Source organism: Zeus faber (assembly GCF_960531495.2).
Source record: "Zeus faber genome assembly, chromosome: 4".
NCBI lineage: Eukaryota > Metazoa > Chordata > Actinopteri > Zeiformes > Zeidae > Zeus > Zeus faber.
In genome coordinates this window covers 7025817-7053738 of record NC_137191.1, presented here as the reverse complement: position 1 = coordinate 7053738, position 27922 = coordinate 7025817, and the positions used below count along the sequence as shown (strand labels likewise).

The following is a 27922-nucleotide window of genomic DNA, read 5'->3' as shown; positions in this document are numbered from 1 at the left end:
GTGACAGGGACACATAATTACTTTCCATTCATTAAATGTTAAATTCCAGGACAGGACTTGGGGGTTAGGAACGTTATATAGATCCCCATGAATATAACTGTGGCAGGTTCACCACCACATGGCACCCGAGTGTCGTTTTCAGGGCCCTCCGGCACAGAGACAGAGACGGCGGGGGTTGTTAACACCAGTTTATTGTAGAGAGTGGGCTGGCTTGAATTAGCCCAGGAGCAGATTGAATATGTCAGGACACGGGCTCCTATCCTGAGTGTGTGTGGGAATGGGGGCTTTAACTTGTTGCTCAGTAGATCAACCAACGAGCATCAGGTATGCAGCCACCCTGATCCCAATCACCTAGATCCAGATCAGGTGTGGCTGCTCACCCCACCACATACCCCCGACACCAAACTGAGGCCAGGGAGACTACCTGGCCGAAGCCTACTTCTACTCTGGTGCCCCGGAACACTGCAGTCGACCGGCTTCCTTTCACCAGAGTGAAGATGCAGACTCTCCTCCTCTCTTCTGGAGAGTGGGACCTCGAGCTGCTGTGCTGGCTGGTGAAGTCATGGCCGGTCTTGGCTGTCACGGGGGCTACATGGAGGGGTGGCCTGGTTGCTGGGCTGCTGGATGGTCCCGGCGATGGCTGCTGGGCGGAGAAGCTAGCTGCCGGCAGCTACCTGTGGTGGTTGCTGCGCCGCTTCTCGCCCGGTCCTCCACCGGACCCCCTAGGTGCTGCTGCTGCCAGTCGGGAGAGGGTTGGTGCTGGGGCCGCCCGTTGAACCGCTGGTGGCTCCAGGGCGTCTTCGGACGACCCTTCTGTGTCCCTTCCCCGTGTCAGAGAGTCCCTGTTCAGGTGGCAGTTTCGCTACCACCCACCACGCACGTTTCGCCCTCCGGCACAGACACAGACGACGGGGGTTGTTAGCACCAGTTTATAGTAGAGAGTGGGCTAGCTGGAATTAGCGCAGGAGGAGATTGAACATGTCATGACACGGGTTCCTATCCTGAGTGTGTGGGAATGGGAGCTTTAACCACCCTGATCCCAATCACCTAGATCCAGGTCAGGTGTGGCTACTCGCCCCACCATCCCCGGACCAGAATAACATTCACCGTTTCTGTCTTTCTTTCCCTAGAAAGCAGCCAGCGGACGGCCTCCTCAGGTTCAGTTTCAGGTCCTGGTTCGGGTTGGGGTTCTGGTTTAGGTTCGGGGAGCAGCGCTGTGCTGGTGGAGAAGAAAGTCATCACACAGCAACGCAGCAGCACGTGTGAGTCCTTCCCCCACGCCGGCTCTATCGGTCGATCTGGGTGCGGCACGGCATGTTCAGAAACCAGTCGGAGCGCGTGGAACTGAGCGTCGCTCTGCCGGTCGGGACTCGCTTCCTTGACATGAATTCGGGGCTCCTCCTGGTGCCCGACGGGCGGAGCACAGCATAGAGGGGGAGGGAGGTACAGTGGGGCAGGTGGTGCAGGGATACAGGGCCAGTGCAGTGTGGTGTAAGCACCTAAAGGGTGAATTCCCATCTATCCACTGCAATACTTACACTTACAGTATATTCTCTCCCCTCCTCTCCCCCTCCCATCTCCTCTCAACTCCGCCCGATCCTCTCGTCGCCTCCTCGCCTTCCATCCACCCCCCCCTCCCCTCTATACTCCTCTACTCCACTCCTCCCCTCCTTTCCTTAAATCCCCCTCCTCTCCTCTCAACTCCTCCCCTCTTCTTGTCCCTCTCCTCCCCTCCTACGCCCCCCTTCTCTCCTCTCCGCCCTCCCCTCCGCCCTCCACTGCCCTTCCCTCTCATGTCCACCCTCTTCTCTCCTCTCCCTCTCCTCTCTCCTCTCCTTTTCCCGCTCTCCTCTCTTTGTCTCCCCTCCACCCCTCCTATCCTCTCACCCTGCCCCCCCAAACCCGTCCCTGCAGCTCCCAGTGATCTTACCCTGTGTGCTGGTTTCTCTGGTGGCACCAGTTCTGTCTCCACCTCCTCAACCAGCAGCTCCACCGGTTTTACTGGTGGAGGAGGAGGAGGCAGAGGAGGAGGAGCAGGAGGAGAAGGCGGAAAGGGCTCCGGTAGCGTCACCATCACCACCCTCGGGGCGGCCTCGGGCGGAGGCCTCTCGGCCACGTCGGGCGCTTCGGGCGAGGAGTTTGGAGGCGGAAGCAGCTTAGGCCCGGTTACCGTCTCCGAGGTGAGCAAAACCAGCTACAGCGCCGGAGTGTCAACGGGACCGAAAACAGGAGGAGGATCGTCCTCCTTCTCCACCTCCACCTACTCACCACTTCCCGCGGAGAGGAAGAGCACGAGCACCATGTCCGCTGCTCGCTCCAGGGCCTATGATGGTCTGTCACAGTTGAGAAGTCTAAAACATATCTATCCATCTGTCCGTCTATCTATCTATCTATCTATCTATCTATCTATCTATCTATCTATCTATCTATCTATCTATCTATCTATCTATCTATCTATCTATCTATCTATCTATCTATCTATCTATCTATTAATTTAGATCTATATATTTCTACTAATCTATTTGGGCTTGGGCGATATTGACAAAATGACAAAATATTGAACATTTTGAAAAATACCTTTATCGAAAATGTTATGATTTATTGGGGGATAACTATCAGCGCTTCCATAACTTATTTAGACACAAGTAATATTTTTTAATTAGTAATATCGATATCATGACCAGTCAGGAGAGGCATGATGAGAAGATCTCCAATAGTCTATGAAGTTCAGAAAAATTCATTTCATTATTATAACACATCCCTAGAGACAATATTTATCTAGTTCACCTGTTATATTGATATATCGCCCAGGCCTCGAGGCATCCTTACATTTAGAATGCAGTTGAAAATGTGAAGACAAACTAAAGGTGTTAGAGTCACCAGACTGCAGCTGCACTGTTGATTGTTGTGTTTGTATTCGCAGGCAGTTCCAGTGGGAGCTCTTCTCCTGAATACACCAGGAGGGAGTACGGTAACTCTCCACCCAATTTGAAATCACATTCAGAGTCTTCTTACGCTTGTATTTATTTGTCAATAAAACAAATTGGTCTTTTGTTTTCTTGAGGCTCCACCACCAGAGGACGTAGACACAGCAGAGGTACTGTTGATGCATGGTCTCCAGAGGATGGAGCAAAGCACTACAACACGTACAAACACTGTGGTCATCCTGGGAAACACAAAATGTTTCAACCCATTTTTGGCTTCTTTTTTTATTTAACTTTTTTTTTTTCCAGACAGCGAGATCAGAGCCAGACTCCAGAGCGCTTCTCCTTCAGCAAGATGTGAGTGGAAATCAGATGGTCCAGTTGTAATTTCCCTTATGAAATAAACATATATTGACATCATATATTGAATATATAATGTAATAATGTATTAAAAAAAGAAAAATAAGGAGCCTAAATAATTGTAGGCTCCAGATACAATTTTCAATACAGTCACGACTGTACTGTATTTTTCAATTATTCCAATATATTTTAAACATATTACTAAATAATATATATTTTTGGAAAATATTCTGTATTTTGTATCTAAGAAGCAGCAGTAGTTTGTATATTCTGCAATTTATTGCAATTATATAATTCAACTTTTCAGTATGACGTTGATAATTATTTAGTTTCAATATACATGTTGTCTCTTGATTTTAGGGTTTTATTTAATTTCCTGCTGAAAATATTGTGATAATATGTTTTTAAATGTTAAAGAATAATGAAAGATCTAGAATTTATCCATAAGTGGAAAAAATATTTTTGCTCATATCATATGAAAATGAAAAGGAACAGTAATTGGGGAAGGTGGATCTCCTAGGTAGGTCTAGTGCATGGCTGCGGGGGGATGTCGGTCATGTGTCTTTTTGGGGCCCCCAGGGACCGAACTGGACGATGTGAAGCGTCTGCTGAAGACCAGCCGCTCCAGCAGCACCAGCCCCCAGCGCTCCCCCACCAGCTCACTGCCCATGCCCAAGAAGGGCAGCGTGGACGCCAGGACCCTGTCGGACAGCTCCCACGGCCAGTCCGGTAGAGGAAATAATAATAATAATAATAATAATAATAATAATAATAATAATAATAATAATAATAATACGCATCTCACCCCTGAACAACAAGTTTAATTTTAATATCATGATTTTTTATTTTTTATTTCTGTCACCCCTATTTCAGGCCAGTATGGCAGCATCTGGTGTGGCAGCGGGGTGGGTGGTAGCTATGGTTACCAGACGAACCCCAACAACCGGTCTCCTATCCTCCTTCCTCATTCAGGTCAGTCATGACGGCATCTATGGTCTTCCACGGCTTTATGTTGTGTTTCGGTGCATAATACCCAAAAACACAAAACAATATGGGTCAAATACCTACAAGATACTGTAGCTTCACAATTTTTCATCATTTACAGCCATTCATAGCACAAAGTGGCCGAACGCTTTTCTGCGGCAGCTTCTCGCTCTGCTTCAATGCAGTCCAATGGGGCAAACGTTTAATCCTTTAAAGAACATGCTAAGCCTCCTTTTCAAAAACAGGAAACTCTCAATATAGTCAGACAGTCTTAACTGTATATGTTATACAGTACAGAGGAAAGAAATGGTCACAAACAATGCATTTCATCTGCAAATGTTCTCTTTCTGGCTACATCCATGCTCATGAAAGAGACTAGAAACACTGCTTAATTTCCTCTCTCCAAGAGTGAAGGGCTGACAAATACTTTGGATGTACTGTGACGATTGCAAATAAAACGTGTTATTACTGTTGATAAAAACAAATGATAAAAAAAAACTACTCTCAGACATGCATAGTATGTGACTATAATATCAGATTTCCAGTTGTCGAAAAGGAGATTGGAAAAAAAACAAACATATTTTTTTTTAACATTTGTCCCATGGGGTGGAAAAATAGCAAAAATAACCTGATTTAACAATATGTGTAACAAAATTTGATGGATGACCTAAAAAAACAAAACCTTCTATTCGATCCTACTGTGTAGACGCAGGGCTCCAGAACAACCTGACGCTGAGCTCTTCCCCTGTCAACATGGCCCTTCCAGCCGGCGGCAGCAGCTCCGGTGCGACTCTCCCTTTCATGTCTGATCTTTTGGGGGATTTGCTCCTTTTATTCCTGGTTCCAACAAGAATCTCTCTCCGTCTCCGTCTCCCAGTTCCAGTTTACGGGGTTCAGAACAACCTGGCCGGCACCGCCACCACCATCACCGCCGTCTACCCTCCGACCGGCTTCAATGCACACGCGGGTGCGTCGTGCCTGAGGCCATGCCCAGAAATTCCCTTTTGAAATGACCGTTGGAACACCCCGAAATCCCAGGGAACGCTCGGAAAAAAACATGGAAAAGCCGAGCGTTTCTTAATTAAATTGCTCATGAGATTTTATCAATATAAATGGTTTAATATTGTTTTGTTGTAAACTGTGTAGTTTATCGTGTTTTTATTCATTTATTTGTCTTTTCAAGGTTATGGTGTGCAGAAAAATGTCAGTAGCTCCGGATTAACCACCGTCGCAGGTCAGTCAAGAGAAAAATTCTTCAATGCACACAATGCGTGAAATGTAAGAGATGAAGTTGAAATGTAGGCCAAATGGATGGAGGATGGATGAGATGCAGTGAAAACGAACCTCCATCCGCTTATTCAGCCCTTGGTACCCAACTTGAAATGCTTAAATATCCCTTGGAAGGTGTCTCCATCGAGGTTACACGATGCGGTTTACCCTCTTATTTTGACCCAAACAGCTCCTTTCCTCCTTCACTCACAGTGGCTCCACACAGTCCCAGCGCTGACGACGTCTTCTCCAAGGACTTCTCCAAGGACTTGAAGTTCACGGTGCTGGAGAAGGAGAAGGCTCCGGTCAGGAAGGAGAGCGAGAGGCTGGTGATGACCAAGCACACGGGGAAGCAGTTTAGCTCCTCTTCTGCCGGTACGACTACGACTTCTGCTACTACTATTACGACTACTACAACTACTACGACTACTACTACTACCACGACTACTACGACGGCTGCTACAACTACTACGACTACGATGACTACTATGACTACTTGTACGACTACTACAACTACTATGACTACTACTACTGCTACTACTACTACCTTGTACAGCCTCTTGGACGACTGAGAACACTGGTCCAAGTTCATATCAGTTCAGTTAGAACAGAACGTTATTGTACAAAGTCAAAGTAGAAATTTGCCTTCGGCTTCCGTTTGGTTAAATATGAACAACAACAACCATGACCGTTCATGACTATGACTGGTGTCGGGGATGAAAGACATTTTCTCCAAGTACCTGTGGCTCCAGGAGCTCTATAGAGCCTCCATGGGGGAGGCGCGTGAAATACATCCCTTTATCACATGAATGATATCTACGGTACATTGGGAGAAGGAGGCTGAGGAGGGAGCTGCCAGGCAAGAGGAAAAGAGGAAGACCAAAGAGAAGCTTTATGGATGTGGTGAGGGAGGGCACGCAGGCGCTTGGTGTAAGGGAGGAAGAAGCGCAGAACAGATGGAGTTGGAGGCAGATGATCCGCTGTGGCCACCCCTAACGGGAGCAGCCCAAAGAAGAAGAAGAAGAAGAAGAACCTCCTCTTGCGTCTGACCCTCCTGGCTGTGTAGTACTGGTGAGCGGCCACTGGGAGGCGCCCTGGGATCAACTCCAGCTCCAGAGCAGGCTAAGGATACAGTAAAGAATGTAACACCATTGAAACAAAAGTTGCAATTAACGAACGAAGCCCATCCTAATACTCATAACACACACCTCAGCAACCACAGTCTCCTACCCGTTCCGCTTGGCTGCTTTTGAGCAAAAGGGGAATTAGGATCCTGGAGGGGCCCGTCGCGCCACCACTTGACGTTACGACCCCCGTGGCATCAAGGGAGGAAACATAAAAGACAAAGACTTTTTAATCCCATAAAAACAACAAACCAAAAGGCACCGCAGTGTCCCGCAGCTGACACTAAGACCTTCACCATCGACTGAAAGATGCTTCGAGCCAATTTGCGTGGCACCGTAATTGGTGTCACCGTCCCGGCGGAAAGGCGCGGAAGGACCAATCACAGTGAAGGATCCGCACGGAGGGGTCTTTTTTCTTTCCAAAAAGCTGTTTCAGCAAATTAGAAATAGAGCTTGCGAGGAAAAGTACCCAACAGAGGCAGAATTCCAAAGCGTAATCGTAACAATGCCGATGAAATGCCGATGAAATGTCTTTGGGTCGTGGATGTTTAGCGTCCTGGTGACGTACAAACATGACAAATCTGGAATTATTATGCAGTACTTATTATGATTATGATTATGATTATGATGATGATGATGATTATTATTATTTTATTTTTATTTTAATTGAATTATTATTATTATACTTATTATTTAAATGCAAATAAATAAATGCACATTCAACTGTTAGAATTGCTATAGTAATGTGATGATAGACAGACAGACCGACAGACAAAGACAGATAATAGATGGATAGATAGATGGATGGATGGATAGATAGATAGATAGATAGATAGATAGATAGATAGATAGATAGATAGATAGATAGAAATAGGTCGTGATGGATAGAAAGAGAGATAGATGGGTGGATAGATAGATAGATATATAGATAGAGGGATGGATGGATGTATGGATAGATAGATGATAAATAGATAGATAGATTGATGACTATTCCTTCTGTTGCCAACAGCTTCCTCCACTGAAGACTCACTGAAGAGAGAGAAGCAGAAGACGTGGAGCGGCACGATGGAGGCAGGAGTGGATGCATACGGTGACATCATCATCCCGCGTCGTTTGCGCTCCACCTTCATTTTCGTATCATTCCCCTGGTTGTGCTTGTTTAACCTGTGACGAGCAGCTGTTCACCTGTTCCCTCTACAGCTCCCGTCACAGTTTCCACAAAAGACAAAGCCACCCACGCAGGTACCTCCTCACGCCTTATTCCATCCCAACAGAGAGGATCCAAACGACGCCTGACCCGCTTCCTCCTCCTCCTCTTCCCCCTCGTCCTCCATCGTCTCCTCCTCCTCCTCCTCTTCCTCCTCGTCCTCCTCCTCTCTCTCAGAGATCCGTGAGGACGACTCCTGTCTGGGCTTCTGCTCGTGCTGCCGCTGCTCCTGGTGGAAGTGGCTCCTGGGGCTGCTGCTCGGCCTCCTGCTGCTGCTGGGACTCCTCTTTGGACTCATCGCTTTGGGTCAGAACCAGGAACTTCTACCGGATGGTCTTCTTTAACCACAGCGTGGAGCAGTATCACGTCGCAAATTAGACCCTCCTCCAACTTCAGGAGGTGTACCAACCAGGCAGCGGGTCGCACACTACGAGATCACCAAGCCGGTTTTGGGGCCCGACTCCCCCTCTTCCGACAACCGGGAGCCAAGCCTCGATTTTTTTGATGGTTCTACGGATGATTGTGACAGATCACCCTGTGGTGTGAGGGATGTTAGTGGTGGTTTTTTTTTTTTTCACTTCCCCCGATCTGCTCCCAAGTCCATCCTGGCGGCAACCGTCACAAAATTGGAAATATTAACCGTGTTCGATATTGACGATCGTTCGTTATCCTGTCGCGTGCGGAAAACCGTTTTAACATTTAATCCATCGGACGAGCTGGTCACTTTTTAAAAGTTAATTTCATTTTGTTACTAGTTGCTGTTCCAACAGTTACGAGGAAATATTTTAGTTTTATTAGTCTAAATGTATGAGTTACTATTACTTATTTATTAGATACTAGTCACTGTTCCAACTGTTACTAGTAACTATTACCTACACTATTACTATTACGATGTTTATAGTGACAATGTGGACAATTTTGTCATTGAATCCTATGGGGCCCAGACCAGTATCTATTTCACTATTACTTGAGTATTAGTACTTACTCATTAGTGACTCGTGTTTTTTCCTGTTGTTACTACTGCAGTAATACTTTTATTTGTACTAGTTAAGTCAAATCCAATTTTTACATTTAGGATTAAACTATCAACAAGCTAAAAGATACTTTGTTACTGCGAAGATTTGAGAAATCTTGTAGTGTGGGCCAGGCTTAAGTGTTCAAATATCCAAACCCAAAGGAAGTAACACTTTGTAAAAGGTCAATGTTCCCGGTTCTTCTCAGGTATTCATGTATAAAGCGTGTATAAACATGACCACCATGGCCTTATTTCCTCATTAATTAACCTCTGTTAGTTGGGCCAAAATTGACACATGTGCCCACACCGATCCCGATACCAGAGCTCCCTTTTCTTATTATTATTGTTGTTTAGGGCTGCAGTTATTCCTCTCCAATCCCATTAAAATTTGTATGCTTTTATTATTTTTAATATTCAAATATATTGAAATTTTTAATGCTCAAATTTATCACTGTTCCGCAGCTCCAAACAGAGCAATCTTTTCTCAGAGAAATCTTTTCTCCAAACTCTAGTTGTGTTTTCGTTTGCTCCGTTTCCTGCTGCTGCTCCACTACGGATGAGACTGCAGATCGCTCCCGAAAAACCACCGGGGCCCGGTGGTTGGGAACCTCTGCCCTTGAGGAAATTCCCTCGGCGATGGTCGGGTTTATTGCCACTTTCATCGCCGGACGGGTGAAATTACTGGACATTCTGGTCAAGGGCGCTTGTACACACAGTGAAACGCGCCGGCGCGCTCGTGCGTCTCCGCCCACGCGACCGGGAATATTTCTTTGTAATGTGCGTTCACTTCGCAACAGAATGGATGAATATATATTGAGCTTTATTGCTCATCACATGCAAATTGATTCCCTAACGTTAGCCAAAACATTTATAATCAATTATCTATTTATAAAAAAAAAAACCACAACGGAATGGCAATTTTAGCAATAGTGTTTTATTGGTTTTTTAATATTCTAATTCTACTTGAATTTCATTCCTGCAGCCCTATAGCACAGCTGAATGGCTGCTATGCAGTGTCAGTTCCTATTCGCACACTGTGCTTTACAGGTTCATTATTTGCCAAGTTGATTTTTCGAAGAGGCAAACCATTGAATTAGCTAAATAAAATGGCGAGTTCATGGTCCAGCACAAGCTATGGAATGGAATATGGATCGGCATGTGGAGCGTCAGTCTGATATCCGATGAGTGAACTATGTCAATATTGGCACTCGATACCGATATTGGGTTGGATCGGTCTCATCGCTAGTGCAAATAGCTCAAAACTGTACATAAGTATTCAGTATTTCAGCAAAATCTATTATTTCCATTCCTGTATTCGAGGTCAATCGACTGTCATCAGGGACTCACTTTGAAATGAAAGATCTTCTAAAAGATCGCTGTTGATACAACATGTCTGATCTGACTTTCTTCCTCATCAACCCCCTCATTTCTGCCATGGTCCTCGATCCTTCGATCCCTCCATACGGGTCCTCTTCACCTCCTCCTCTCTACCCACAGCGGAGGAGCTGAAGCGCCTGAGGAACCGGGTGGAGGCTCTGGAGGCCGCTACCGGCGTGGCGTCTGCCAGCGCCAGCCGCTTCTCCGCCTCCTCCGCCGTCAACATCATCGACCCGCTGGAGTCGGCCTACGTCGACAAGAGCTCCTCCTCCTCCACCCTGAGCCACAACGGGATTGGCTTGGGGGCATCTGGGGTGGGGGCCGGGGTCGGGGCCGGGGCCAGAGCCGGGGCCGGTGCTGCCTCGGGCCAGGACGGTACAGCCCTGCAGAGAGCCGTGCAGCAGCTGCTCCGGGCTGAGCTGCAGTCCGACTCTGTGAGAGGTACTGACTTCATGGCACAGAGATTATTATTATTATTATTATTATTATTATTATTATTATCTATTGTTATTAATAATAATAATAATAATAATCATAATCATAATAATCATAATAATCATAATAATAAAAATAACCTTTGTTCGTATAGCACCTTTCATACACAACATATAACTCAAAGTGCTTTACATTAAAAAAAGGCCGTCAGATAGTGACGATTAAAGCAAAGCAAAACGCATTTACATAGTAGAATAATATAATAATAAAAATAATGAAATGAATTAAAAGCAGGGATTTTACCATCACGAGACCCAAAATGCACAAAATAAACCCAAGCGCTAACTCTTCTTTCCTTCAGTGTCTGTTTCTTTCTCATCTGCTTCCTAGAGCCTCCTAGACACACACACACACACATTAAACATACACCACACCTTCATCACACTGCTGGCCAAATATCTTTCCCTTAAAAAAAACCCCACTTCCACAAAGCTTTTTTTAGGATCCTAAACAACGATCCTCAGCCGTGGGCACCAGCCGCCACACGGACGACTTCTGAGGAGGAATGAAACACGTTGGTCAAACACCACATCCCATCTTGCTACCTGACCTCTAAACCTTCTTTAAAAAGTGTTATTTCATCAACAAAATGGGTGAAATGAGTTGATTTGGAGCAGGTTTTTTTTGTTTTTTTTTCAGAATCCCTTGCGTACTCGATGAAAGGAGCGAGAGGAGAACCAGGACCCAAAGGTAGAGTTCACAGAAACAGCGTTGCGCATGGAGAGCCCGTCTCCTTGAGGCCGACGAGGTTTTCCTCCGCCCGCGTCACGGGACTCGGAAACGCTCGGAACGCCTCGCTCATCCGACAGACGGGTGGCCCGGTCCACCGTAGAAAATCAGTGGTGGATCGGAAAAATGTAATTTGTGAAAATCCTTTTTGCCACGATCGTTGCCGCATGGCAACCCAGACGGGCTTCAAGTCGTCTTAATAGGAATTCAATAGCCCGTCCATGTCTAATGTCTGTAATAGTCGGTGCATAAACAATAAGTCAAGTCTTGTTTATTTATAGAGCATATTTAAAAACAACAAGGGTTGCTGTACAAAGAATAAACAAATAGAATTGAAACAAATAGAATGGAAACAAATAGAATAGAAGTACAACAGACAAAAAAGTCCTAAGGGGGGTCGACCCTAAAGTAATAGAACAAATACAGAAAAGCTGCCGTGTACCTGTCTGTTGGTCCAGTGTGTTTATATTTTTTTACATTTATATAAATATTACATTTATATATTTCAATGGAAAACCTGCTTGAAATCAAACGGAGTGGGACTGGCTGACATTCCACAAATTACAAACAGTGAAAATTGTATTTGCCAGAAGCCGGTTCCAGTCACAACTGGCTCCAACTCATCTAACAGGAAACTGAATGACCTGCTCCTGTATAATCTTTTTCCACCGGTACATAAACAATGTGAGGGGTGGTCCACGTTTTTTTTAACATCATCTCTTTCATCACTTTTCATTCCAGGTGATCAAGGATCCAAAGGTCAGTGATTCACGCGGTTCCTCCCTAATTTCCTCGTTCCTCGTCGTCCTTTCGCGTCGTACTTGAACTGAATGACAAATGATCGTCTGAGGAAACTCAAGCTGAACCTCCCGTGTCTCCCTAGGGGACAACGGCTTCCCTGGAACACCAGGCGAGTGTGGACATGTTGTACTTTACCTTCAAAACGGCAATGGATGAAAACGCGCACCCATCACATCACCGCTCGTCCTGCGCTGAGTTTCCCCGTTTTTTTTTGGTTTTTTTTCGAAGGTCCTCCGGGTCAGTTGGGCCACCCTGGGTTGGAAGGACCACGTGGACAGAAAGGAGGTGCAGGTAATGAACACCGAAAACAATCCCTGCGCCCCTTCGGTCAGCGTCGCGTGGGAGAGTCGACCTGCTGCGTTAAAAAAATAACAAGTGTTGTTGTCGATGTTTTTGGTTTTTTTTCCCACACTCGTCCGTCTCCAGGTGAAATTGGCACCGAGGGCCCGCCGGGCCAGAGAGGCCGGGAGGGGCCGATGGGACCTCGTGGAGAAGTCGGGGCCCCCGGTTTCGGAGAGAAAGGCGACAAAGGCACATTAAAACACATTTCATCTTGAATATCATGAACGTGCGCGCTCACTCTGAAGTTTGAGACTCTAATCGTGTCGTTTTCATCTCGTGAATCAGGAAGTCCTGGTCCGGTGGGCATCGCTGGACCTGCTGGAACTAAAGGTGAAGGTTGAGAGGTCGTCACGGAGACGGGGTCCGTTTGTAAACAAACTGTCTGGTGGAAAAGCTTAAATGTTTTTATTATTATTTTTCTTTAAGTTTAAATATTTTCCATAACAGTACCGATATGTTGATTTCAAGAGGTTTATTCGTCATGTACATATACATACTTTCAAGACCGGAGCGCCAACGCAGGCACCCGCAAGGGGCGGTGCCACTATCGCCACCTTTTGAAATTTGTTATAAATGTATTTTTCTAAAGACAAATTTATTTTTCATACTTCAGATATTGAGTTAAAGATCACTCCCTTCTCTAAAATAAAATATATGGCTAGCTTTTATGAAAAAAAGTTTAAAAAATTTTTTTGAAAGAAATTGATATGGGAAATTTACTATTTCTGTACAAATAATAATAAATATACCATATATGGATCACTGGTGCCTAACTACTTAAGAAATGTAATTTGTAGTTTTCCATACAATACAATACACTCACACATAGTTAACCCAGCCCCATGCACCTGACATCCATGTCCTATCTGATCCAGGTGAAATGGGAGCCCAAGGAACCACAGGAGTCCCTGGTCAGTTCCATGTTCTACATTCATATCTGTCTTACCTTTTAATACAATCATTTAACCTTTAAACACTTTATCAACAGGCGCTCCTGGTTCCCAAGGTTTCCGTGGTGAAACCGGGCATCCTGGACCTAAAGGTATCTTCAAGCACCGATAATGGACCTGTAGGACACTTTTCTTTGCAGTTTGAACCAAAAAACAACCAGCGAAACTAATTGTGCTGCTGTCAAAAAAAATTAAATTCCTCTTTGTCAAAGTGGTTTGGATTGTAAAAATCACATCATTTATATTAAGAATTGTATACATTACATCAAAACATATAATAGTACTGAAATTGATATTGATATTGATATTATTATTATTATTATTATTATTATTATTATTATTATTATTATTATACTGGTTTATTATTATATATACTGTACATCATCATCATCATCATCATCATTCGTATTATTATTATTATTGCTATTGTTATTATTATTATTGTAACTAAAATAACTCACTGTTAGTGCACTGACTTTCCTGCATCCTCCATCTAGGTGATCGAGGAGCACCGGGGTCACAGGGCGTCAAGGGAGAGCAGGGAGAGAAGGGATCCCGTGGGGCTGCAGGTCTGTGTTGACGGTTCTATCAGACATAAAGTGAAGAACAGGAATACTGGTCAATAAGCAGTGCTGGAGGAACTTTAAAACGAAGAACCTCACAACAAAAAGGATTGATGTTGTATGTGTGTGGGATTCACTTGTCACAGGTGATCATGGACAAACTGGACCACAAGGCCCTGCCGGAGAGAAGGGATCTAAGGGATCAATGGGTGAGGAGAACAAAATAAATGATTACATTGGGAGGGAACCAGTATGGGATTGGGAAACAAGCTTACTGTATGAACTCTGATCAATATTTTTTTCTGGTTGATTTTAGGCCCTGCTGGTGGCGACGGTGAGAAAGGTGCACGAGGTGAACAGAGCTGTCACACTCAATTAAACTCGCTCAAAAAAACACACAACCTCTCGTTCCGATACGAACAAATGTGTAAATCAATATTTGGTAATGCACTCAATACACGTAATGCACTCAAAACATTAATAATTAAAATTATATGTGTAATTTGTGATTTACAGCCTTTCAGCCAAGAAATTAAGCTTAGCGCCGCAGGGAGGATGTAAACCGGCTCCCTCGCTTCAGAACGTGCGTGATTAAAAAACATCATCTAATCTTCCTAAATCTTGATCTCCAGGTGAGCCCGGTTCCAGCGGGTTGCCAGGTTTGAGAGGACCAGTGGGGCCGCCCGGGGACGTTGGGTCTCCAGGTACCACGACACACAGTGATAAATACTGCGAGTTAATGTGTCCTGATCTCATTAAGGAATGAGAATGAATGTTTATTTTTTTTATTTTTTCTAGGCTTCCCCGGGCTCCAAGGACCCCCAGGTATGAACATGACTGTAAAATGCCATGTCTGCAATTTTTAATTCAACATTTTGTGGGTTCTTTATCTTACTTGATTACTATGGGGTCTTGTTACCACAGGTATTGCTGGAAATCCAGGGCAGCCTGGCACCAAAGGTGCACTAACCACAACATACTTTATTTTTTAACATTTAACTATAATGTTCTATAACAATGTTTTAACACCTCATTTAACATTCTCTGGCAGGTGAAGCAGGAGAGCCTGGCAAGATCACCGGTGCAGGTATTCCTGTTACTTGCATATGTCGCGATATAATAAAGCATCGTTCTTTATGGCCCTTTATATATACTCAACTTATACTGTGAATTACTGTTTTTTACTGAATTTTGTGCTTGTTTTGTATTTTTATTAAATTGTATGTATTGCATCTGATTTTATGTGGAATATAAATTAATGAGTAAACTATTGTTATATTATTATTATTATTATTATTATTATTATTATTATTATAACTATAATAATAATAATTATAATAATAATAATAATAATAACAATAATAATTATTATGATTTATTATTATAATAAATATGATAATAATAATAATAATAATAATAATAATAATAATAATAATTGTAATAATAATAATAATAATAATAATAATAATAATAATAATATGAAAGATTAATATTAAACACATTCAACAAAATTAAACAAATGACTGATGATTAAAAGACACAAGATACATTTGTGGGGAAGTAAAAGCACCTGCTAGTGCATGTTACGGCAAAATATCCAAAATGGTGGCCAAATTTTGATGAAAATGCCCCCAAAAACCTGTGTAAAAATATGAATTTTTCTCTTTAAATGAAAATATAAGATTGGCTGATCTTGTGCTGTTGTGTCCAGTTGGCTCCGGTACTGTGCCGATCCCTGGACCCCCCGGACCCGCGGGACCCCCAGGACCTTCTGGGCTCCCTGGCCTCTCTGGGCCTATCGGCCCCGCTGGCATCCCTGGGCAACCTGGTAAATCCATCATTTGGGTTGGATTTTGATTACCATTGGATTAAAGATGACAAATTCAGAATATGATGATACCAGAGATGGGTCCAAATACAATTTAGTATTCTAGATCTCTTTGATTTTGATTTCTTACTTTAGGTTCTAAGGGAGCCATGGGAGAGCAGGGAGAGAGAGGGCAGCCTGGAGAGCCTGGAATCGGCTCCAGGACAGCGGGATCGCTCAGCGCCACTCGTACTGGAAGTGAGTTCCATTTTGTTTATTTGTTTTTATTTTTTTGTATTTCGTTGTGTTTTATTTTTGCACCACACTCACTAAATTCAGCTCATTAGCATTAGGTGTTTGTAAAAGATATGTTCATTTATTATTGTTTTTACAATACGTTCGAATTCATAAAACGTGTTATTTTTCCTTTCACTCATTACCCCAAACAGAGCATTCCTCAATACCCGGACCTCCAGGACCCCCAGGGCCCCCAGGGCCTCCTGGAGCACCAGGCACTCAGGGTGGGTTGTTTGCCATTGTCACATGTACACATTTGGGCAGATCAGATGAATTATTTCTGTGTTCAAATTCAAATTTTTTAACAGATATATTTTGTCTGTTGGGAGAATGTGCTTGTGTTTTTTACTTAGCGCTGCATCACATTTCCACACTTGTCATTATTGAAATCTCAACCGAAAGAAGAATTTAAAAATATATATTTTAAAACACACTTAAATACGTCTTCAGTTGCACCGGAGGATACAGAGGACCCTGTTGTTGCCACATGTATAAGAGCTGGTGCATCTATTTCAGTTAGATGTCTCTAAAATATTCAATTACTGTCTCTAAATGTCCTCCCACTAATCCAGGTGAAGGGATACCAGGACCCCAAGGCCCTCCTGGAAAATCAGGCAGTCCAGGCAAGCACATGATTCACCGTTACTCTCCTTAAAATAGATGAGTTTCAGTGGCTGTAAATGACACACACCCTGATAGCGAGCCGGGTCTCAACTGGTCTTCCCTCATTAAATAAAGATTGAAATCACTTTACATGAATTAATTCTGGCCTCGCTGGTCTCTCAGGTGCCGGGTTGCCGGGACCGCGAGGTGAGAAGGGAGAGCCCGGCAGCTTTGTTCCCACTTCAGGTAGACGATCAGATCCTCACACTGCTTTCACACCAAAATATCATAAGAACTCTTAACACACTATGGACTGTTTACGCCACATATACATAAACATATATATACATATACATATATATATATATATATATATATATATATATATATATATATATATATATATATATATATATATATATATATATATACACATATACATATACATATATACACATATACTGTACATATACTGCACATATACATAAATACATATATACATATACAGTATACACACACTCCTACTTCACGACACACTATGGACTGTTTACACCAGTGATTCTCAGGGGGGTCTGTGATACTAAGCCAGACACACACACACACACACACACACACACACACACACACACACACACACACACACACACACTTCACCACCTATTATGGACTGTTTACACCATACACACGCACACACACAAACTTCACCACATACTATGGACTGTTTACATCACGCACACACACACACACACACACACACACACACACACACACACACACACTCATACTTCGCTACACACTATGGACGGTTTTCCATGATGGCTTCCATCAACATCCACTCGTCGTTCTTATCTCTCACTGTGGACGCTGGCTCCATATACATAATGATACTCGTCACTTTCTATCATGATGGGTTCTGTCAAAAATGTTATATACAATATGCCTATTTATGACTTATTATATTTTAATTGATATAATTCTTATATTGCAATGTCTATAGAGCCAGCTTCTCAGCGTCCTCCACGTGTAGTCTGCTGTCTTTGTCTTGTTTTATGTCGCTCTTTGGTCCGTGAGCAACCACATTTCGTTCAGTCTCTGTAAGAAATTGTACAAAAATGAATGACAATAAAATGGATCGGAAGCGGAATCACCTGCGTATCAAACGATAGACTTAAAGGTATCAAACCCGTTCTTCATTTCTCCCTCTGACGAACCCTCTGAAAGCCATTTTTTACTTTTGTGTTCTAGAAACCTTCTTCGCTGGACCATCAGGGCCCCCAGGGCCCCCGGGCCCAAAGGGGTCACAGGGTAGGTCCATCAAGTTCCTCCACTGCCTGAGGTTTTGAAGAGCTGCTTTTGAACGTTTCAACTATTAACTATAAATATTTTTTTATTGTAATTAATTTTAAAGATAACAGATGATAATAGCATTATTGGCTGTTCATATATCAGGAACTGAACAGGACGGTGCATTCTATATGCTCACATTAATTCTTTATATTCATAGGAGAGCGAGGACTACTGGGATACCAAGGTAAGAATATGAATATAGCATCAAAATGAAAATAAAGTCAAAATAAATCTGTTTTCTTTTGAGGCCAAAAAACTGATGGTTGTTTAAACACTGTGTGTGATATCTATATTGTTTTACGTTTTTATTTGTACTGCCTTTTTTTTAACAACATTAGACACCTAAACCTCAATTTCTCGTGTGAGAACAACACAACAATCTAATATAATCTCACATAATCTCAGCAAATCCCATCGCGTCCCATGTAATCAGATCTTAAACAACCTGTTTGTCCTCAGCTCCATCCACATTGTAACTGCAGAGCGGATGGAGGATTGTGTGTTGTGGATTTTGGAGGCTTACTCTCTGGATGATTTTTTTTACAGGCGAACCGGGACAACCAGGCTTACCGGGCAGCCCCGGGGATCCAGGTGTCGGTGCGTGAAATGGTTTGACTAAACGTTTTGCTGGAGTTTTTTGTTATGTATGTCGCAAAAGTACACGTGAGTTGGACGTTTAAAGCATAAAGTGCAGTTTAGTCATTGTCACCCGCTGGTTCAGGATTCCGTGTCGAAAGATTCTCAGGACGGATCCTCTGCTGTTGGAAGAATTGGCCAACGGGGGGGCTTTTATTGTGCGGTCCTGCTTTTGTCATTGCTGAGCTGAAGATGAAACCAAAGCTGGACTTTAATATTATTTTGCACTTTAAATGTCCAAGAAAGAAAGCCGTAAATTCATTCATTTATTTATTGACGTTATCATAAATTTTCCATTCCTACGTGTGAAATCACCCGAAAATCATCATTTGAACGATTGGATTGCAAATTGTGTTATTACAGTCCCTCTCCATCCATATTACCAAACAGGCGACGCCTTTTATTCCTCCAGGTTTCCCAGGCCAGCCCGGTCAGAGGGGACCTGAGGGACCGGAAGGTGTGAGCGGCCCTCCGGGGCCACTAGGACCGGAGGGCCTCGAGGGGCCACAGGGACCTAAAGGTAGGCCTACACTCCAAAGATTCCACCTTGCACAGCATCAATGTTAGTATTGTCAACGCTGCGAGAGCATCATTGTTTGGTGCTGACATTAAGATCTGAAACCTTATGAAACCTTATGTTAAACAACATATTCCAGAGACACCGAGGTTCTTTTGTCGTTTTAAGAGGGTTTTGTGCTCTGTAGGTGAGGCAGGAGTTCCCGGGGCCCCTGGGATCCCTGGAGTCTCCCGCGGTGAGAAGCATTTTCAGTAACTTACTACAAGCACATCCTCCCTCCTGTCCTTAATCTGAGGTTGACAACGTGATACTTGTGCTCAACTCCAAGGCTCTTCGTCCAGACAAAGCGTCCAGTCGGGCCAGTCGGGACCCCCGGGACCACCCGGTCCACCTGGTCCACCCGGGAAAGATGGGTCTGGATCTGGGACTGTCGATGTGGGCCATTATGTAACAGAATACCTGCAGCGTAAGTGTGGGGGCGGCACCGCCCGGACATCTGACTCCCAGGTGAAACGGAGGGAATGCAGCGGGCTCACAGGGGAAAGAAGTCCAATTCAAAAGCAAATGAAACGACACTGGCGGATAAAATGTGAAAGTTAAAATAGTGGAATGCAATGAAAAAAAAAGGAATTTAATGATAAGAAAACTGATAATCAATTACTGAAGCTGTCAATTAATTACATACCAAAATCCAAATTAAATCAAAATCAAAATCAACGATCCATTGACATAATGGTTTTAGCTTTGATCCGTATTGTTATCTGTTATCTGTTATCTGCTGTTATCTAAAGATGAAATGAAAGAATGCTGCTCCATAATCTATTTACATCTGAAACGCAGGTGGCAACGCCAGGCAGTATTTGCTTGGCCTTCCGGGTCCTCCAGGACCCCCGGGGGCCCCTGGTGATCAGTCTGAGGATGACGTGGCCGGCCGGGTCATTTCCTACATCCAGAGTAAGAAACCAGAGCCCTCAGGTTCATTACGTGCAATATTTCACCGATACTCCGTGGCAATAATACTAATTTTCAATTATTATTTGTATATTTTGACAATTTTTTTCTAAAATACAGTAAGAAAGTGCATTAGCTATTAAGAAACAATAAATAAACAATGTCACAGGGAAGAATAAATGTGTACAACTTCCAATGAAAATCATTTTATCATTTAATACTTTTATTATAAATTTGTTGTCATTATATTCGTAGTTAGAATTTATTATGAGCACATTTTTGTTGTTTGTTTTTGTCCAGGTAGGGGGTATGGGTCTGGGGCCCCTGGCCCTCCAGGGCCTCCTGGCTCTATCTCTGTCAATGAAATAATCAGCTTGTTACAACGTAAGTCTGAAACTCTGACGGAACCTGGTTGAAATCACCAAATCCCAATAATAATTCACGTGTCAATTGAAAATCAGTGACCGTTAAGACGCCATTTTCACCGAAATTGTTCTTATACAGTGAGAGAAGTGGTCATTTCAACACGTATATGTCTATATTTGGGAATGTTTGGTGCCTTGCAGATGTGAGACAGAAGAACTTTACCTCCTTTCGTTGATTTTGTTGATTGAAAACAGAATTTATACAAATACTTTATGTGCAATCTCCTTGTTTGCATCACACTACAGCCAGTAAAATAAAACTAAAATGCTATGTTTTGATTTACTTGATTATTATCTTTTATCTCACAAGCTCATCACCAAATGGTTTCACATCGAACGCTGATCTATAACTGAAGGGTGTGGTCATTAATACCCTCTGAAGTCACCAAAGTAAAGGTTGAGTCTGGTAAAGTTTGTTCTTTGTCTCGACACAGGAGAGGAGGTGCAGAGGTTGGTTTCGGGTCCTCCGGGCCCACCAGGACCCCCCGGAGCAGCGGGTCACGGAGGCTACGGCTTTAACACTCGGGAGGCGGCGCAACGCGTCTACGACCTCATGAACGGTAAGGGCCACCGTCACGGGCCCCTGCCACTCAGTTATTCAACAGTAGATCACATGACCCCCAATCACTCTCGTCATTGGCTGCTTGACTTGTCTGTCGCCAGAGAGGGGCCTGGTGGGTATTCCAGGACCCCCAGGACCTCCTGGAGCTCCAGGGCTGCCTGGAAGTTTCCAGGGTGATGTGTCATCTCTGTTGCAAAGTAAGAGCAACGTTTGCTCCTTTGGACCTTTGTTCTCATTTGCAATGTATTTATATTCATTTCAAAGGCAGAATTATAATTTAAATTCAAAACAATGAGTTGAAAATTTAAAAAAGTGAAAACAAATTGATATCATTTTATGAATTATGAAATAATTTATAATTTTTTCCTGTACCCTACTTAAATAAAAAAACATAGAATAACTTACCTACCAATACTTTGGTTCTTGTTGATATGTATATATGGAAATAAATATTCCTAATATGAATTATTTTCACTGAACTGACTGACTGAATCTTGAAACACGTGCGTTTCCATTTCCCAAACATCAGATTATCAAGGCCTTGTGGGCCCCCAGGGGCCTCCCGGTCCCCCCGGTTTTCCCGGTGCTCCCGGAGCCGTGGGGCCCCCTGGACCTCCAGGACACGGAGGCTCCAGCGGCTCAGGATACAAACTGGAAGACATTCGGGATTATCTGCAAAGTAAGTGCAACGTCTGCGGATAAATCAAGTGTCGCGATCACAATAAATGCTTTCCTGCGTGAACGCTTGTGAATTCTACAAGCTGCAAAACATATTTTAGACAGAACATCAAAACTACAGAGAAGTTTAGATCGGTTTGGGACGTGGTTCTCAAACGTGTCTTTCCATCCAACTTATTGCTCCAGATGCTGGCTTCAGGGGCCCTCCTGGCACCCCTGGGCCCCCAGGACCCCAGGGCCCCCCTGGGGCCATTCGGGCACTAGCGTCCTATGCTGAGAACACCAACAGAGACCTGCTACGGGCACAGCTGCAGGAGAACATCAAGAGTCAGTTTCAACACACACACACACAAACACTCACACACACTCCTACTGTACACACACATTGATGATGATGATGATGATGATGATGACGATGACGATGATGACGATGACGATGATGATGACGATGATGATGATGATGATGATGATGATGAGTGCCATCGCTGTAGGCATTGGGGTTATGTTATGTTATGATTCTACAGGTGAGGGTTTGATGGGGGCCATGTTTGGATCCCCCGGCCCCCCAGGACCTCCCGGTCCCCCGGGACACAAGGGAGAGCCAGGCGAGCCGGGTGTCGGCCACTCCTACGACTACAGGACCAGTCAGGGCCGGACTCTGGAGGAAAGCGGCGACTTCTCCAATATAGCTGTCAAAGTGACCGACTACATCAAATGTAAGCACTCTGTGGTTGTTCCAAGTATTTAAATATGGTCAATTTTTAGTAATGACCGGTGGGCGCCCGTTCAGAATTGAAGACTCTCTAAGACGTTTCAACGTCACAGTTTGACAGTCTGTTCAGTCCTGTGCACCACTGCCGCTTAAAGTCATGCACTGGGTAAAGACAAGTCTTTGTGACCCAGTCGCGGCGCCCTGAAGCCCCGCCCCCCGCTGGCTCGCCGCTCGTCCACGGCCGTTCAAAGTGGCAAAGTTGACCAAAATGTAAGGACAACTTTGCAACCAAAGAATAAGCACCGAATCTGAAAATATAGTCATATTAGAACTTCAGGAGGATCGGTCGCGTTTTTGCGGCCGCAGGTATGTTTTGCCCCGCCGGGCAGGGCTGTCCTCCCGTCTGGGGCCCTTCCTCGGCCCTCATGTTGGCGATGCGCGCAGCGCTGCTCGCCAGGCGTGCACCTCACGCTTCACACTTAAGATGGTGATGTCACCAATTGCCCCAGCCGCACAGAGCGGCATCGCCGTGCGCTTGTTTATTCAAAAGTTCATCAATATAGCACGTGTCGCGTGTCGAAATTGCACCAAATTCGACACCGCACGTCCTCGGGTCCTCAGCGATACACCCGTGAAGTGCGACATACAGACCTCGCACGACGCACATACAGACCGAGAGACAGGGACTCCCAGAGTTTTTAGATAACGATGATGAGGACTGATGAGGATGAGGAAGACCTTTTCACCCAGAAGTGTTTCGCTTCAGATCTTACTCCGTGAGGACGGAGTACCCTCTACATACATACTCCACCTCTACTCTGGAACGATTCAGTCATTTTCCTCAATGTGACTGGATTTAAATACAAATTTGGTCCATTACTTGACGTTGACCCGGTCGAGACTGTGTCGCCATGACCACGTTATTTTCCTCCATCCAGCCCACGGTCTGCTGCGGGACGTGGCCAGGGGCCACTCAGAGCACTTTGTGCAGGGCCCCCCGGGACCACCCGGTCCCCCTGGACACACCCAGTGGGTCAGTTCCCAAGAAAGAGCCATCGATATGGTGGAATACATCAAATGTAAGTGCTCTAGGTTTGGGATGTTTTTGTTTTCACAGCGACACAGAGCCTCCTCGTCTTCCGTCTCAGTAAGTGGTAATTACACTGAAGCACAAAATTGAATTTAAATGCAAAGTCCTCTTTTACATCCAGCCCGGGGTTTGTTGCGGGACGGATGGAGGAGCCACTCCGAGCGTACAGTTCACGGACCCCCAGGGCCACCGGGGCCCCCCGGGTACAGCCGATGGGTTGGCTCTCCTGAAAACGCGACCGATTTGGTGGAATACATCCGATGTAAGTGGCGTTAGCCGGTCACCTTCACAACTATTACTTCCCAAATCAACACATTTCACGGTGACAGTCTCTGACGTGACGGACTTCTGCTCATCCAGCTCATGGTCTGCTGAGGGACATCGTGAGGGAGTACACTGAGCGGATCACCCAAGGACCCCCGGGACCCCCTGGCCCCTCAGGTCACAGCGGATACGGCCGATGGACCGGCTCCCCCCAAAATGCTACCGATTTGGTGGAATACATCCGATGTAGGTGGAGGAAAATGTCTCTCTCACAGCACATAGTGGCGTGGGTCTCACATCGAAAATAATTACCAAGGCGCTTTGATAACTCAGTTTGGGAATTATTTTTTTTTTTTGCACGTTTGAAAGATGTGTGAGGTTAAAGGTCATAGGGTTTGTAAAAGGGCCGGAACTGTACGCCAACCCTAACGGCAGGAAGGATTTACGAATCCCATTGATGCGGCTCTGACTTTGTATACAATTGAAACGTTGGGCGTTGGAAGACGGTGGTTGAAACCGTAACGTCCTGTCCGTCGTCTCGTCCAGCTCACGGTCTGCTGAGGGACATCGTGGGGGAGTACGCTGAGCGTCTCGCCCGAGGACCCCCGGGACCCCCCGGCGCTCCAGGTCAGCCCGGATACACCAAACTCATCGATGGCCGTGGCAACCTCACTGACCTGGTGCAGTACCTGAAAGGTAAACACTGGGCTGCCGTCAAAGTCAGGAGAACGCAAACTGACGTTGTTTTACTCTTGGCATGAAGAGGATCCATACTGTACATGTACAGTATATGTTGAAATAATGCATTTTTTTTAAACCTTTTTTTTTTTTCTTTTAATACTTTTCAGACCACGGAGGCTTCACGGGACCTCCTGGGAGACCTGGATCTGAAGGAGACCGGGGATTCCCGGGTCAGAAGGGAGACAGAGGTACAATTTTAAAAAGGTTTTCCCAGACATTGTGCAAATTAAAAATAAAATAAAATGCAAAAACCAATACATGTTATATGGGTTGTATAATACTCACATATACTAATATCCCGTTTATTTGTTCACTTTTTCCTCCGGTTAAATTTTGGTAATGGTTTTGAATAAATGACAAATTTGATTCAAACGGCTGATTTTCCCTGTGAACATTCTTGAAAACTAAATAAATATAATTATAAAATAATAAAAATAATGAATTGCTATTCTTCTTACATACATTGTTAGATATAATTGTTAATGAAGAAAATCTAAAATTTTGATTATTTTATTCTAAGTTTACTTTTTACTTATCTCCTGTATGAATTTTGCTTTACAAATTATGTTTAATATTATGGTTATTATTAAAATTACATGGTTTAAAATCCTTTCTGTTTAACTTGGCACAGGAGAGCCAGGCCTTTCTGGGCGTGACAGACGGAGAGGAGAGAAGGGCGATGGAGGTCAGTTCTAATTAAATTACCAGCGCTGGTTCTAATGTAGGAGGGAGCAACTTAAACCGTTTTATACTATAATTTTATAAGTAATTGTTCATGATTAATTTCAGATGTTCACTTTGTTCATCGAAGATATCCCTGTTGAAATCACCTCTTGACAGTTTATTTGAAGCCATATATATTTTTTAAACACGTAATAACTTAATAATTTGTAAAAACATATTTATTAGGGTTTCTCAATTATGAAATCCCCCTCTCTAAAAAAAATATTGAATTTTGACAAACGGAAGCAGTTTTTGTTGACCCACTGACTCCAATCTGAGGATAATTTTTCAGTTTATACCCGATAACAGGCAACACTCTGCAACAGAAAATAAGCAAAACGCATTTTCCCACAGGCAACGACACGCTGGTGACTCAGAGGAGGAGGAGACGCGCTGCTGTTTGAGATGATAATTACATGGACTTTTAAAAAACAAATATTCATTTCTTATTCGTTTGGGGTGTGTAATAACGGTGCCTGGTGATGCTCAGGCTGGGAATGGTACTAACACACACGCCATATGTTTCCAAACTAACTGGTGAAATGCTGGTGTCAGGGCTCGTTTTTTTTGCTTGTTTATATCCATGAACAGCTTTCTTTTTACCGTGTCGGATGAGATTTCCAAAATCAGGGATTGTTTGTTGCAGATGTTACTCCTTAAAAGGACTGGGATTCTTATGATATAGCTCTTGCAGTATTTTCATGTCGAAGAAATTCGGAAAACAGAAATAAAATGTCTTGTGAACGGAACCGAGGGACGCAAACATCACAACAAAAAATACGGGACGTCATTTATTTACAGTACAATGCAAATAAATCTACATGACACGGGCATTTCTAAAAACTACAAACTAGAAAATCTTAAAAATGCATTATTATTTTGATCCAAAGTTGTTTTTTTTTTGTTTTTTTTTCGGCCTTCTTTTTCCTAAGCATTCAGAATGTAATTAATATACATTTTGGAAACCTAACTCGTCAAACAAAACAAGAACTAGCTGGCCTGATTTGGTGAGGACATTTTGAATCATTGGAAATATTAATATTGAACCGGGCAGGAGAAGGCGCTCCGAGCCAGAAGCTGATATGTTCTCAAATAAATAGTCGATGGAAGCTTGGTGGTTTTGTGAAAAGGCGCACAGCACTTCTTCGTGAGGATGTTTGGAGGTTACAGCTTATAATAAAAAAAAAAAAAAAAAAAAAAAAAAAAAAAAAAACCTTTGATCGGTCGGTTCTTTAAACGGCCAATCACGAAGCCTTGAGATGACGAAATGACCTAAAATGATCAGGTCCATTTTTATTCTATGGAGATCACCCCGACGGCTGCATAAAACTGCCATTACGAGTAGATTATTACATTTTGCTGAAAGTACAATCATAGCTTTGCTTTAATTCAACCAAACGAATGAATTGTGCTCAAATGTTTTGTTTGCCAGTAAAAGGAGCCAGAACCCCTCGCCACGCCGGCGCCGAACCTAGTCCGACCGAACGTGGAAATGTAGGATCGTCACGGTTACACGGTATATTCAGAGTCCTTCTGAAGTATTAAGGCTATTCACTACGGTAGACGCACAATAAAAACAGTATTATCATCTCAATAAAAACAAAAAACCCGAGAGCAGTGCAGGCAACACAAGCGGACCATGAGAAGCCATGATGCCGTATAAATATGTGCACGGAGAAAACCGGAGCGGAGCCGCTGTAAAAGAAAAAAAAAAAAGCTAAAAAACAAAAAAAAAACCCAAATGACCCAAAACTGTTCTTTCACTTCCTTGTTCTGATGTTTCACATTCAAAAACCTTTTTTTTTTTTTGTGTCCAGTGAATTACCAGTATGACATCCCCCCCCTCCCCATCCCTGAAAACCCCTCTCTGAAGACACATCGTTTCCACCGGGGCGTTTGGTAAAAACCACAGTGAGCATCCGCCCTTTCACAGCGACGTGGCGTCTCGTCGCCGCCACCGCCTCCTCCCCCTCCCCCCTCCGTGCAGGAAAAGATGGCGGCAGAATGGCTCCCGGTTCCCGCCGCCGGCCGCGACCTCGGGGGTTGTGCTCACCATACGAAGGCATGCCGAGGGAAAAACCCTGAAGAGAGAGAGGTCGTTTCCACTGGAAGAGTTTGCATTGAAGGGGCCGCGCGGGCCCACGCTGAGATATGTAGCATTGAGTACAAAATAGAAGCTCCGTTTTTAAATACATTCCACTCGATAACCAATTAAGGATCAGCAAATTTTTTTTTTTTTAAGCGTCTAAAATAAACGCCGTATTATTATTTTTTGACGTTTCAAGTGCAAATTTCCAAATCGGAGGAGAACCGAGCAGCGCAGTCGTAAGCCGCTTAAGATTTCAAAGCCGGTGTTATGTAATTCTACAGGCACTGGATTCTTCATAAAAATAATCCACAAAAAGGAGGGTCAAATAGAAATCTACTTC

At 43.9% G+C, this 27922-nt stretch overlaps 1 protein-coding gene across 1 annotated transcript in view; it reads left to right on the top strand.

Annotated features, from left to right (window-relative positions):
* Positions 1–27290, top strand: part of LOC307229032 (uncharacterized protein) — a 28399-nt gene extending 1109 nt beyond the window's left edge. The window contains exons 3-57 of the mRNA XM_079998905.1: positions 1131–1262; positions 1915–2331; positions 2924–2971; positions 3065–3097; positions 3234–3281; positions 3864–4013; positions 4158–4256; positions 4975–5052; positions 5146–5235; positions 5452–5502; positions 5751–5912; positions 7671–7751; positions 7862–7903; positions 8046–8174; positions 10381–10701; positions 11395–11445; positions 12226–12243; positions 12368–12394; positions 12514–12576; positions 12712–12816; positions 12913–12957; positions 13503–13538; positions 13616–13669; positions 14075–14146; positions 14287–14349; positions 14457–14492; positions 14773–14844; positions 14939–14965; positions 15065–15100; positions 15192–15227; positions 15852–15968; positions 16104–16205; positions 16397–16468; positions 16817–16867; positions 17031–17093; positions 18093–18152; positions 18352–18378; positions 18741–18791; positions 19243–19350; positions 19535–19582; positions 19676–19813; positions 20188–20301; positions 20599–20682; positions 21158–21283; positions 21387–21482; positions 21815–21964; positions 22150–22290; positions 22488–22679; positions 23614–23754; positions 23887–24027; positions 24126–24275; positions 24576–24725; positions 24878–24958; positions 25402–25455; positions 25848–27290. Coding sequence (XP_079855031.1) covers positions 1131–1262; positions 1915–2331; positions 2924–2971; positions 3065–3097; positions 3234–3281; positions 3864–4013; positions 4158–4256; positions 4975–5052; positions 5146–5235; positions 5452–5502; positions 5751–5912; positions 7671–7751; positions 7862–7903; positions 8046–8174; positions 10381–10701; positions 11395–11445; positions 12226–12243; positions 12368–12394; positions 12514–12576; positions 12712–12816; positions 12913–12957; positions 13503–13538; positions 13616–13669; positions 14075–14146; positions 14287–14349; positions 14457–14492; positions 14773–14844; positions 14939–14965; positions 15065–15100; positions 15192–15227; positions 15852–15968; positions 16104–16205; positions 16397–16468; positions 16817–16867; positions 17031–17093; positions 18093–18152; positions 18352–18378; positions 18741–18791; positions 19243–19350; positions 19535–19582; positions 19676–19813; positions 20188–20301; positions 20599–20682; positions 21158–21283; positions 21387–21482; positions 21815–21964; positions 22150–22290; positions 22488–22679; positions 23614–23754; positions 23887–24027; positions 24126–24275; positions 24576–24725; positions 24878–24958; positions 25402–25455; positions 25848–25897 — 5129 coding nt within the window. The 3' untranslated portion in view covers positions 25898–27290. The remainder of the gene's footprint in view (positions 1–1130; positions 1263–1914; positions 2332–2923; positions 2972–3064; positions 3098–3233; positions 3282–3863; positions 4014–4157; positions 4257–4974; positions 5053–5145; positions 5236–5451; positions 5503–5750; positions 5913–7670; positions 7752–7861; positions 7904–8045; positions 8175–10380; positions 10702–11394; positions 11446–12225; positions 12244–12367; positions 12395–12513; positions 12577–12711; positions 12817–12912; positions 12958–13502; positions 13539–13615; positions 13670–14074; positions 14147–14286; positions 14350–14456; positions 14493–14772; positions 14845–14938; positions 14966–15064; positions 15101–15191; positions 15228–15851; positions 15969–16103; positions 16206–16396; positions 16469–16816; positions 16868–17030; positions 17094–18092; positions 18153–18351; positions 18379–18740; positions 18792–19242; positions 19351–19534; positions 19583–19675; positions 19814–20187; positions 20302–20598; positions 20683–21157; positions 21284–21386; positions 21483–21814; positions 21965–22149; positions 22291–22487; positions 22680–23613; positions 23755–23886; positions 24028–24125; positions 24276–24575; positions 24726–24877; positions 24959–25401; positions 25456–25847) is intronic.
* The last annotated feature ends 632 nt before the right edge of the window (positions 27291–27922 follow it).